This window comes from Melopsittacus undulatus, chromosome 12, assembly GCF_012275295.1.
Source record: "Melopsittacus undulatus isolate bMelUnd1 chromosome 12, bMelUnd1.mat.Z, whole genome shotgun sequence".
Lineage (NCBI taxonomy): Eukaryota > Metazoa > Chordata > Aves > Psittaciformes > Psittaculidae > Melopsittacus > Melopsittacus undulatus.
In genome coordinates, this window is record NC_047538.1 from 18,503,604 (window position 1) to 18,515,861 (window position 12,258).

At 60.4% G+C, this 12,258-nt stretch overlaps 1 protein-coding gene and 1 long non-coding RNA gene across 4 annotated transcripts; both read right to left on the bottom strand.

Annotated features, from left to right (window-relative positions):
• Nucleotides 1-2,483: 2,483 nt before the first annotated feature.
• Nucleotides 2,484-8,540, bottom strand: LOC117436848 (uncharacterized). 2 transcript variants are annotated; one of them, XR_004550173.1, is made up of 3 exons: nt 8,460-8,540; nt 6,402-8,106; nt 2,484-6,143 (listed from the first exon to the last, which is right to left on the bottom strand). It is a non-coding gene; the product is annotated as an uncharacterized lncRNA (long non-coding RNA). The 2 variants fall into 2 exon arrangements; XR_004550172.1 differs by having other exon boundaries at nt 6,402-8,540.
• A 687-nt stretch (nt 8,541-9,227) lies between these two features.
• CRYBA4 (crystallin beta A4) lies at nt 9,228-10,424 on the bottom strand. Of its 2 annotated transcripts, XM_034068282.1 has the most exons (5): nt 10,386-10,424; nt 10,169-10,287; nt 9,834-9,975; nt 9,594-9,736; nt 9,228-9,375 (listed from the first exon to the last, which is right to left on the bottom strand). In XM_034068282.1, the coding sequence occupies exons 1-5, from the start codon at nt 10,422-10,424 to the stop codon at nt 9,228-9,230; spliced, it is 591 nt and encodes a 196-aa protein (XP_033924173.1). The 2 variants fall into 2 exon arrangements, with proteins under 2 accessions (XP_033924173.1, XP_005140432.2); XM_005140375.2 differs by lacking the exon at nt 10,386-10,424 and having other exon boundaries at nt 10,169-10,329.
• Nucleotides 10,425-12,258: the final 1,834 nt, after the last annotated feature.

The following is a 12,258-nucleotide window of genomic DNA, read 5'->3' on the forward strand; positions in this document are numbered from 1 at the left end:
GCCTGATGCATTACCCACACTAGAGCTCAACAGTCGCAGGGGAAGAATTCTTTTTAATAGGGCCCTATGGAGACATCAGAGCAATTTTCAAGGAGGTTTGAAGCCACCAGGAAGCTTATTAGATCCGTTCTGCAGAGTTAATTTGATGTTGGTAATCAGTGAGCAAGTTAAGCAGTTAAGGAGATGGTGGCTGCTGAATGGTTTGGCTGTTTAGCCTGCTTGTAAGCAGTGGTTACTAATGAGCGGTTCATGAATATGAATGAGGGATGATTACAGTGTGGAAAGGGCAGTCAGCAAACCATAAACTTAATTTTAATCTTTTTATTATCAAAGTCACATTATTAATAATAGACTTTGTGTTAAGACCAAGCTTCATCAGACAATTACTGCTCTCCCTCGCATCCCCAGCAGTGCTCAGCAAAGGCGCTGCAGCAGGGGCGAGGATGGGACCTGCCGTGCTGCCATGTGCCCATCGCTGGGGTATCTGGTCGCTTGCACCAGCACAGGCTGGATCACTGGTGACCCTCATCCCCCTCCTCAGGGCTGATGCCTGTGGAATGGTACAAGGCACTGAGACTCCCCTCCTGCTCCCCCTGGAGTTCAGCAGCCCTATCCCATGAGCATCCCTGTCCCTGCCACCACAGGGGTGGCACACGGCAGCTGAACCCTGTCCCTTGCTCCCCATAAGGGGACAGGCCTATTGTCTTGTGTCTAATTAGTTACAGTTATTTCCCCCTGGTGCCATGGCCACAGGCTGCTCGGGCCATGCGGCAGCAGCTCCTGGCTAAGGGGATGAAGCAGAGGATGTAGAACATGCTAAAAAATATTAATCTACAAATGAAAATGATTTTAATTGGATTCTGCCTTAGGGGTCGGGTCACTGTTCCATTTTCAATCAGAGTTGTCCAGTCAGCAAAGCGGCTGCACAGCCCTTTCAAATGGAAACGGTGAGTGGCTTGCAGAGGTTAATAGGAATGTTGGAAAATAAATAGGTTATTGATTGATAATAACAATAAGCTGACTCCAGTCCTACCTTGGTGACCTTCCCTCACCCAACTTAGAGAAAACTCGGTTAGCATCTCATTATGGATCACTTTACAGTCCTGGGGATTAATGAGAGCGGGCGGCTGTGGGTGAGGGGCACTGTGCCCAGGGGACCCCACCACGCACCCACCGAGGGCTCATCACAGACCACCCCGAGACCTTCTCCAGTGGGGCTGGTGAGAACGGGGCTGTAGCCTCATATGGGATTCCCTCCAGCTTCATCCATCCCCAGCAGCAAGGGGCTCTTCCCGTGCTTTTCCTGCCCACAGGAAGGCATCCCCTTGGGATGCAGGGGGTGATGCTCACCCGGCTGCGGCTGCTGCTGGAGCAGCTTTGCTCCAGGCAGGACTTAAACATTTATCCTGGAGTCCAAAACAAATCTCAGCCACTGCCTTGTTCTGCAGAGGTGGAAGAAGAAATGCCAATGGGTTTGCACACATGGAAGTGTGGAACTGATACTTTAATTGCTTCAATATGCTGGGGTCTCCTGCCTTAGGCTTCAGCTTTGCTCATGATTCCACACATTGCTTCTGGCTCTCTTTGCTGCAAGATATGAGATTGTCATCACCATGTGGGAAAACAGAGGTTGGTCAGCATGGCTCTTGAGGAAGGAGGCTCTTCCTTACCCAGTGCTGACCCCCTGGGGCATCAAGGGCCCTGCTTAAACCCCCCTCATGGTGAGATGCCATCATCTTTCAGTTTTCACTCCTCATCTTTTGGTCATTCTCAGAGTAACTCAGCTGAGCATTAGTTGCAGGAATGAGAAGTGCCCAGAAATAAATCAAACCAGGAGAGAAGTGCACTTTGGGACTTGATGAGTTTAATTAGCATCACTTGCACCTTCCTAATGAGGTCAGGTCAAGAGGCCACATCTGCAGCCACATTTCGATCCCCACTGTGACACCTGTGGTAGACACCATCCTCCCTCCCATGACGTCTCTGTGGGTCTGGGGGCAGCAAACGCTCGGTGCTTCCCAGGACTGAGCCTGGGGAACAGGAAACCTCTCCAGGGGTCTCTGCAGCATCAGTGACCCATGGGGGGGGGGGGGGGTGCGGGTCCCTCTGCTTCTGCTGTGGGGCAGGGCTGCGGGCAGGGCTTCCCTGGAGCACGAGCTCCATCTGCCGCCGCGGTACCGGGGGGGCCGAGTCCCCGGTGCGGGGCCGGCAGCGCCCGCACGGCCCGGCCGGACCCCGCCGTGAGCCCGGTTCGGGGGCTCTGCCCCGGCCCCAGCCCCTTGCTCTGCGGATGGAGGTCACCTCCCCGCCCCAGAGCCACCCCCTGTGCCCTCCCGCAGGGCCCTGCCCCTTTCCACCCCCATCTGTGTGCCCCCCAGCCCCGGCATCCCTGGGGTGGCCCTGGCAGAGAGCTGCAGCACCCCCAGAGCATCCCCACCCGGCTCCCGCAGCCCCCCGTGCCCCACAGAGACACAGACTGCGGGTGGTTGCACACTTGCCATGTTCACAGCAGACTTTACAGGCAGTGGGGACATCCTCAGGGATGTGGGGCCCCACGGGGCTCCCGCTCGCACCATGGAGGCAGCTCCAGGACCCCCTTCCCCACAGCATCCTTGCCCCATGCCAGCATCAGCCCCACCACATCGGGTGTGGGGCAGCAGCGGGGTTCCAGCAGAACAGGGGCGGCTCTGGCCACCTTGGGTGGACCCCTGCTCACGTTGCTGCTAAGGTGACCTGGCCCCAGGCCTGGGGGGCACCAGGGTCTGTCCCCATTGAGGGGTCCATGGGCAGCCCTCGCTGCCTGCATGGGGTCCTGCCTGCCCAGTGCACCCTCTGGGCCATCTGCATGACTGGTGGTGGTCCCATTGCTCCCCTCCATTACCAGCCTGGAAGGCTGCTTTGGAAAGTGGGTCTGGGGGGGCAGTGCTCTGACAACACAGCCCAGTGCTCACAATGCTTCTGACCTGTGCAGGAGCCCTGAACGTGCCTGCCCTGTGCCCAGCCCAGCATGTCCCATTCCTCTGCTTGAGACTGCCCCAGCCTGCAACAGGGCTCTGCTTCCCTTCCATCAATCACAGCAGCATCAGCCCCAAACCCTCTGGTCCCAGCAGTGCAGAGGGAGGTGAGTGGTTAGCGGGTTGTGGTGGGGTCAGGCAGCCATGGAGCTGGGTGGGGAGGGGACCCTGAGCACAGCAAGACCTCACTGAGACCAGAGTGTGGCTGTTGCAGAGCAGGGGTGACAAGGGGAGGGGGGCAGTGTCATGGGATGAACCAGCTGCCCAGGGAACCCTGCTCTACCCTTGCCTTCCAGCAGCAGGAGAACTGCTGTTGGGTGAGACGGAAGCTGGCCAAGGACACTGGGTTATCTGGGGAGCTCCTCACCATGGGCTTCGTGAGCACAAAACAAAGCCAAGGGAAGGCAGCCAGAGCTGGACACCATCTGCTCTGTATCCCCCTGGACAGAGCTGCCCTGACCCTTGGCTGAGCCCCTCTAATCCACTCGGCTGCTGTGTCCCCCCAGAGCCACGGTCCGGGATGTCCTGTCAAGCATCCCCATCCCAGCCAGCAGCACGGGGCCACCATCCACTCCTGGTGTGCAGGGCTTGGTGCTGCCCCACGGGCATCACAGCACTGCTGCTGGCACAGGCAGAGCTTAATGCTGATGCTGTCTGCGTGCCAAACACACACCAACCCTGATGCCTGAAGCCTGGAGGGCCCCGTTAGAGGCAGTTTGCCCACTGACAGACGGACACAAAGCAAAGCACAGGCTGTGCCCCCAGCCCAGCCCTACAGCTCTGCACCCCCTGCTCCTGCCCATGGCCGGGGCACCCTGCAAGTACCAACCCCAGTCAGAGGCAGCCGCGGCGCCGTGCTGTTAGTGAGGAGCACACTGCTGGCGGCAGCTCCCGCATGCATCAGAGGCACAAGAACAACTGTGGAGAGACAAAGGGAGTGAAGAGAGGAGCCCGGCGGGAGCAGCACGAGACCATTCCCCATGACTGCTGAACTGGGACCCCAGGAGAGCCCCAGGCTCGGCTCTGGTGGGGCTCATGGCAATAGCATCGCTCTTTGCCTCCATCTTTCTGCAGCCTGGGTTTTGCTGGACCTTTGTGGCCATTACCAATTGTTATGAACAGTTTCCACATTGTCTTTTTTCCACTCAGGCTCTTTTCCTCATTTAGACACATGAAATTTCTTGGAAAACAAAAGGCCAATAGGGAAATTTCCAAAGCCCCCCCAGCCTGAGCATCTTCCTTTCCATGGGAGACAAAGATGCTCAGCAGCACTGGAGCCCAGGGCTCCAGGAGGAGGCCACTGTTCGTGTCATGGCAAAGAGCGCCCGAGAGTTAAAGTGCAAAGAGTATTTGTTAGTAGCAGTGGAGGAACAATCAGGAGCAGTTAGTACAGGCGGTTAGTGACAGAAGCATGGCACAGGCGGTCTTAGAGGACACACACTGGAAGAGAAATGAAGAGAAAAGCAGCAGGGTTAGTTGGTTTAATTCGGTTCAGGAACGTCAGGAACAGAGCCACTGGCTTAAAAAGGAACTGAAAAGCTTCTGCTGATAAAACCATTTCAGGCTCCGAGTCAGCAGCAGCTCCACAGGCAGAGCCAGGAGCCTCACCTCCCTGCACCAGCACCTCTCACACCACTGACCCAGCTTTTCCGTTCCCCTTTGAAGCCAGCACTGGCCGGGGTTAGTGGGAGGCGAGACACGGGGTTAGTAGGGCATGCGCTGGCCGGTTAGTGGGTTAGTGCTCAGCACCGGAGCAAGGGCTGCATGCAGAGCCCAGCCCCCTCCCCAGCACCTCCCCCAGGGATGGGGCTGCTTGATCCAGGGCTCTGGGTCACCAGAGCAGGAGGTGCTTGCACCGCAGGGAGGGTTGGGAAGGTGTTAGGGGAGGGTTTAGCCTGTACTGTGAGTCCTGCTTCACAGGGGTCAGCCCTGGGCATCCCACACCCCGAGCAGCCCATGCCCCACACAACACGTGTCTCCCACCCCCAGCGCTGGAGAAGAGGGGCAGCAGGGAGAGGCAATCCCGCACTGCACTGCAAGGCTCCAGGGTAAGGGAACTAAAGGGGCTGGAAGAAGCAGAGAGGGAAGGGGTGAAAGCATCACTGCCGATACCTGCGCAAGGCTATGGCAGGTCTACAGGAATGGGGCTTTTGCAGAGACAGCAACGGCTGCCCTGGGTCTCCACTGAGCTCCCACTGCCTGAGGGGGGAAAACCACGACATGGAGAAGAGGAAAGCCCCTGTCCTGCCTGCAGTGGCTGAGCAGTGCTCATTGCACCGTACCCTGAGAAATAAGGCTGAGTAAAGGGGCAACCAGGTCACCCCATGTCCCCCTGCATCACCTCTTGGTCCCCATGAAGAAGCCTCTCTATTTTGGACTTCAAGGGGCTGTAATGCCTGTCACAAGCTGTGTCTGCTCTCAGCCCTCCTGCCTGCTCAGGGGATGCTCACTGGAGCGGGCAATGGTCACAATGATCATATCCACTTATGGGGCCACTGTCACCCCACACAGCCCCACAGAGGCCATGCCATGGGCACCTCGGTGCCTGTGTCCCTCCCTGTGCTCCCAGCTGCTCCGTACACAATGTGTTTGCTCCAAGCAGAGCAGAGACAGGGCCCTGTTGGGACACGGCACTGCCAGAGCAGAAAGCACCAGGATTTGCTGACAGAGGGACAGGCAGGATCAGTGGGAAGAGCCACGGTCCCTTTGTGCTCTGGCCATTGTGTCTCCTTGAGGAGCTGGTACAGCTCCTCTCCCATCCCATTCCCCTTCTCACACACTGCATTCAGTGAAGAGGATGGGTCTCATCCTGCCCATGCCCTGCCCACTGCTGCAGAGGGCACATGAGGGGCCCCGTGCTCTGGATCCGGCTGGGATGGAGCAGCAGGAGGGGAGGGGACCCAGCACCTTGTAGCAAAACGAGCGCTGCAGCCCCATGTCCTCAGGTGTCCCCAGCGTTGCCTCCTCGGCTGTGTCCCACGCAGCACCCGGGCACGTGGCTCCTGCCCATGGCAGCCAGCACCGGGTTGTCTGTGCCGGCCTGGCTCCAGCATCCGTGCAGGGGAAGCAATGGTGGTGCCGGAGCCCTGGCTCCCCTCTGGGCATGGGGCAGGAGCTGGGGCTGTGCCCCTGGGGAGCAGAGATGCTGTCAGACCCTGGCAGCGCAGCAGCCGCCCCTCCCCACCACTGGGCATGTGTGGGGTCACATCCTCTCATGCAGGTGGTCCTGGGGATGCTGTGACCCCATGGACCCACTGGATCCTGGGGAGAGCCCATTTTGGGGTCCCTGGGGAGGAAGGCTGGCTCCCCCCCACCCACAGCCCTCCCAGGTCACAAGGGGACAGCAAAGGGCTGGTACCATCCATATCCCCCTCCCCGGGGTCCTACCTGTGGTCACCGCTATGTGGGTGCTGTGCAGAGTCCCCCTGTCCTGTATGGCTGCTCCACCGCGGGGGCCGTGCAGGGGACTGTGTGTGAACAGACCTCAGGTCAGTCATTAGCAGCTGTAAAAGAAAGCAAGCACCGCAGCAAGGGAGGGCAATGCAGAGCCGAGGGGGGCATCGTGCTGGGGGAGCCTGGCAGGAGGGGCAGGCAGAGCCTCCCTCAGCTCCCCATCCTGTGGGATTGAAGCCCCAAGGCAGCATCCTCTGCTCTGACCCCACCACTGCTGGCACCGCTCCTGGTCCCCACAGGGTGCCTGGGCTCTGCCCAAAGCTGGGGCAATGGAAGAGCCAGATCCCTGCTGAGGCGAGCAGCTCCAGAGAGGACACCTTCAGCACTGGAGCACAGGGAAGCATCCAGGCAGCTCCTGCGCTTGCAGGCTGGGGAGGAACTGGGAAGGACAACACCAGAAATGGTGGCAATGCCTCAAACCCTGTCACTTTCTGTTGGTGGATGTCCCTGCCCTGGGAGCGGAGACTGCCCCTGCCCTGTGGTTTAACTGGGTTGCACTGGCAGCAGGTCCCGGTGGACTGGGTTCGTGATGACTCTGCGGTTCAGCCACCTCCTGCTGCCCGTGGTCCATTGTGGCTGCACATCGCAGGACAAAGCCTCCCTGGGGGCAGCCGGGGACAGCACGTCCCGGCAGCATTTACAAACCAGCTGCCATGGGGCTGGGCAGCAACAGGCACCAAACTGCCATCGAGCATCTGGCAGATGGGTTCCCTGCCTGGACCCTGCCTGGTGGGGCAGTGGGATGTGTGTGCCAGGATGAGGGCAGCAATGGAGAGCATCCCAGGAGACAAAGGGGAGAAAAGCAGTTCTGTGCAGGCAGCACTTCACCAAACACTTGTCTTACATATGGTGAGCAATGGCCAGCCCTGATCTGCTGACATGGGTTGGTGGCACATATGGTGCAGAGCAGACCACAGTGAAACAGGGGCTAAACCCCTCTCGAGTGAGGAGGAGGAGGAGGTTGGAAGGGAGCACTGCAGGCAGGAGCAGGGAGGTGGGGGCAGCAGGAAAGCTGCATGTGTGTTCCTGCCACACTGCAGGCACAGTGCTGGCTGCTCCACTGTGGAGATCTCTGGGATACGGATCCGGACACCCCAGATCCCACAGGATGGGCAACGTGGCCCTGCCCTCGGCCCTGCCCGTCCCTCGGTGGCATCGGTGCTGAGCCCCGGCTGTGGCACAGCGCAGGCTCCGGCACAGCCCCGGCTGCGGTGCTGCCGCAGCGGCGCAGGCGCTGCCTCCCTTTGTCTGCAGCCCTCAGGCTGGGCAGCCCCGGCAGAAGGGGGATGGAGGGGGAGGAAGCTCCCTGCAAAGCCCAGATGCGACTAAAACCTGACAATGTCTCGGCTCCTCCCGGCTCCCCGGGGCAGGAGGTGCTGGCACAGACAAAAGGCAGCGAGACAATGAGGGCAAGAAAATGGCTCCCAGCAGGAGCCGGGGAGCATCTGCCAGGGAAGGGCTGTGCTGGGGGGAGCCTGGCCCAGCCTCTCCTCTAACCCCCTACCTAAGATCATCAGGTGTAGGAGGAAAGGGTGGTTTCAAGACAAAGAAGCGGGCCAGAATTTGGCTCCATTTCCTTCCAGGAGCAATGAGGCAAGAATCCATTTACCTGTCCCGAGCCCTATTCCTGATGAGGCTTCTGAAAAATAAAATTCAGATACAGACAAGCGGAGCATCAGTTCATGTCAGCGGGGCCGGGGCTGCCGGCGGAGCCCGGGGGGACCGAGCATCATCCCTCCGGCCGGGACCACGCTGCGGATGCGCCGCTGACCCGGCCCCGGCCCGGTGCCCGTGCGGCTCTGCCCGACGGGGCCACCGCGTGGGACCTGCTGTTACCCAGGGAATCTGAATACCGAGGGGAGGGGATAAAGCGTTTCCCTTGGACCGACCGCAGTCGCGCTGCGATGCCCGCGGCACCGGCGGCTCCGCCTGCACCCCCCGCACCCCAGATCCCACCCGGAAAGCACCGGAGGAATCCCGGCGCGGCCCTACCTGGTCCAGGGCGGGGGGTTCGGGCCGCCGCGTCCCACTCGCTCCGGCCGCTGCGCAGCGTCTGTGTGCGGGAGCGCCCCGGAGGAGCCGGCCCGGAAACCCCACCTCCAGCCCCCTCCTCCAGCCCCCCTCCTCCACCCTTCATCCCCCCCTCCTGCATCCTCCATCCTCTCTCCTCCATCCTTAATCCTCCATTCTTCATTCTCCATCCTCCTGCCTCCACCCTTCGCAGCTGCTGGGCTCACACGTTGCTCTCCTGGCTGTGTGCTGGCCTGTCCCTCTGCACCGCTGCAGGCAGAGCTGCTTGCTTGCCTCTGCCTTGGGCATGGGAGGTGCTGCAGGGCTGGTGGGTGCTGCAAGCTGGTGTGAGTGCAGGGGTGTGCATGGGTGCACCAGGATGGGTACTGCAGGGTGCCTGAGGATGTGTGGGTACAGCAGCCAGGCTGCCCACTGTGCTGGGTCAAGAGGGGCCAACACTGGCGCATTGCACTTCCCTGCATATCCAGATATGAGCTGGGCAGGGGCTTCTCCTGCCTGCAATGGGGACATGTGGCTGCCTGTGCTGGCTGCAGGGGCAGAAAAGGATGGTTGTCCCCTCCACCCCAGAACACAGTCCCTTCAGGGCCCCTGCTCTGTCCTCAGGCACAGCATCACCCCCTGCACCCCTTCCCCAGTGCCAGCGCCTTGGACAACCAAGTCTTTATTGAGCTTTGCCCCGTGGTAAACAGTGCCCAGGGTGTGTGGTTGGTGTCACGGTGGCTCCGGTGGTCACTGCTGGACCCTGCGGATGGACTGGACCTGTCCTGTCTGTGCATGGGATCCCCACTCCCTCACATGCTTGTACTCGCCGGCGTGACTGTCGCTCTCCAGCAGGTACTGGAAGCCACGGTACCCTGGGAACTGTGAGCAGACCCACCTGCGGCAGGCAGAGAGCAGCAGTCAGCATGGCCATGAGGCACCAGAGCATCCTCAGCTCCAGTGTGTGCCATAGAACCCCAGCCTGGTTTGTGTTGGGAGGGACCTTGAAGCTCCTCCAGCTCCAACCCCTGCCACAGGCAGGGACACCTTCCATTAGAGCAGCTTGCTCCAAGCCCTGTCCAACACCTTCTTGGGTGCAAGCCCCTGGCTACTCACGCGCCGGAGCGGACGAGGAAGGAGCCCACGGCGCTGCCATCCCAGCCCAGGGCGGGCAGCGAGGGGCAGTCATCGCTCAGCTCCCCCCGCTTGCCCTGGAAGTTCTCCTCCTCAAAGAGCATGAGCCTGCTGCGCCCGTGGTCCTGGCACCGAGAGGGGGATGCTGTTGGTGCATGACCCCTGCTGGTGATGGGCTCCAGGACCAGCCCGGCAGTGGGGAGCCGGGAGGGGGGCACTCACAGCACAGGTGATGGGGCGGAAGGAGCACATCCTCTCCACGTGGTAGGCGTTGCTGCCGCTCCATGCCTCCCAGCACGGGTACTCCCCACGCTCCAGCACAAACTGCTGCCCCTGGAAGCCACAGTGCTCGAAGCCAGCCCATCTGTGTGGTAGGAGAGAGGTGAGGCCCGTGCAGCACCCACCACCCTGCTCACATCCAGAGCACTGCACAGGGATGTGGTCATTGCCTGGAGGAGACAGCCCCATGGCTTGGGTGGCAAAAGACCCTGGAGACCTCCATCCTCCAGCCCCTCTCCACCACACCATGGGGTCTGTCCCCACCAGCTCCCACTCACGCCCCACTCTCGATCTTGCAGGAGCGGACGGTGCTGAAGCCGTGCTCTGCGGTGCTGTAGCAGTCAGTGGTGAACTCGTGCTTCTTGCCCTGGAAGAAATCCTCATCCCACACCACGATCTGGGGAGGATGGAGGGAGTCAGGCAGAGCCTGCAGCCCCATGCACAAGGGTTCAGGCGGCTCGGGATGTGTCACCACTCCTGCTGATGCTCCCGTACCTTCCATAGTCCAGAGGAGCTCCTGCTGTGATGGGTCATGGTGGCTCTGCCAGGGGAATGGGACCATTAAAGCCTGCCCAGACCCTGCATGCTCCATCACTGCAGCAGTGTGAGCACTGTCCATGCCCAGGGATACTCCTGCTCCCTGGCATGGGACAGGGCAGACTCCTGCTCCCAGGGATCTGTCCAGGCAGATCCCTGTGCAGTAGATTCCGGTGATCCAGCAGATCCGGCAGAGCCAGGAGCACTGCAGAGGTTGCTGCATGTCCATGCTGAGTAACAGCACCCTGCCATGGCCAGTGATGTCCCCTGGTCCCCCACCACCATTCCCAGTGCAGCCACAGTTCATCCCCAGCTGTTCCCCATCTCCTTGTTTCCCATCCTGGCCACAGGACCCAGCCCCGGTTCCCAGACCCTCCCCTATCCATGTGGTGCCTCCAGGCTCCTGTGCTCACCTGTTTGATGCGCTGGTGCCCGGGGGCTGACATGTCCAGCAGCCTCGCTGGGTTTTTATAGCCTGCAGCTAGATCAGAGCCCAGGGGAGCATTATGGAAACCCCTAACTCAGCACATGGCAGGAGGAGGGACCGGGCAGAACAAAGGCAATGCTGCAGGGATGCTGATGAGCTGGGACATCACAGCTCCTGCTGCCCTGGCCCCATGGACCACGGCCCCTGCCTGTGCTTTGGCTTAGGGGAGGTTTCCTTACCTGCATTGCTGGGAAGCAGGAGGAAAGCTGCACCTCCAGCTCCATCTGCTATGGCAAAGGATGCCAGAGCACGCTCTGTGAAAGCAGGGGCAGCTCTTCTGAAGGCTGAGCACAGCAACCATGGAGCATCATAGTGAGTGGGGATATCGGGCACAGGAGAGCAAGGGGCAGGTTTGCACAGGCACTGGGGGGGCTACAATGCAGATCAGGACTTGGGGAGTGCTGCAGCCTCCTCCTGCCTCTGCACAGGGACCTGGGAAGATCCTGCCTCAGCCACGTTTTGGGTACCTAAACACCTTCAAGCTTTGATCCTGGTGACCTCCCTCAAATCGTTCCAGGGTCATGATGGGTGCGTGAAGGTCTCCAGGGGCTGGCACCCTGCAGAGGCACCCACAAGCAGGGCAGCAATGGGGCAGCAGTGAAAGGAGGCTGCTGGGCCCAGTGGCAATTGCTGTGTTCCCAGGTAGGGCTGTGTTTTGGGGCAGTGTTTGCCAGTGATCTGTGGGCTGGCTGAGCTGGAGCATCCTCCCTCCAGCCCTGGTGCTGCGGGCTCACATGCAACCAGCTGCAGTGGGGCTGTTCGCAACATCTGCACCCCCAGCAAATGTGCATTAGGCACAGGCTGATTGCTGTGGCCCCAGCTGAACCCAGCCTGGTCATCAGTGCAGAGACTGCAGCTCACTGCAGTGTGCTCCAGCACCAGGATGTGGTTGTGGTGAGCCCGGGCTGCGGCTGGTGTCCCTGTGGTGCTGCTCAGCACCGGGCAAGGGATGCAGCAGCAGGAGGTGTGCATGTAGTGATGCAGCAGCAGGAGGTGTTCACAGTGATGCAGCAGCAGGAGATGTGCACACAGTGATGCAGAAGCAGGAGGTGTGCACAGTGATGCAGCAGCAGGAGATGTGCACAGTGATGCAGCAGCAGATGTGCACGCAGTGATGCAGCAGCATATGTGCACGCAGTGATGCAGCAGGAGGTGTGCATGCAGTGATGCAGCAACAGGAGGTGTGCATGCAGCAGGACTCACAGGGGCAGCACAAACTCCTTGTGCTGGGCAGGAGCCTGTGCCAGTGCCTGTGGGGCTGAGCTGTGTCAGCTCCAGCCATGCAGTGAGGCTGGGGCAGCTCGTCCCTGGGTTTGAGCTGCACCTCCCATGTGTCTCTCTGTG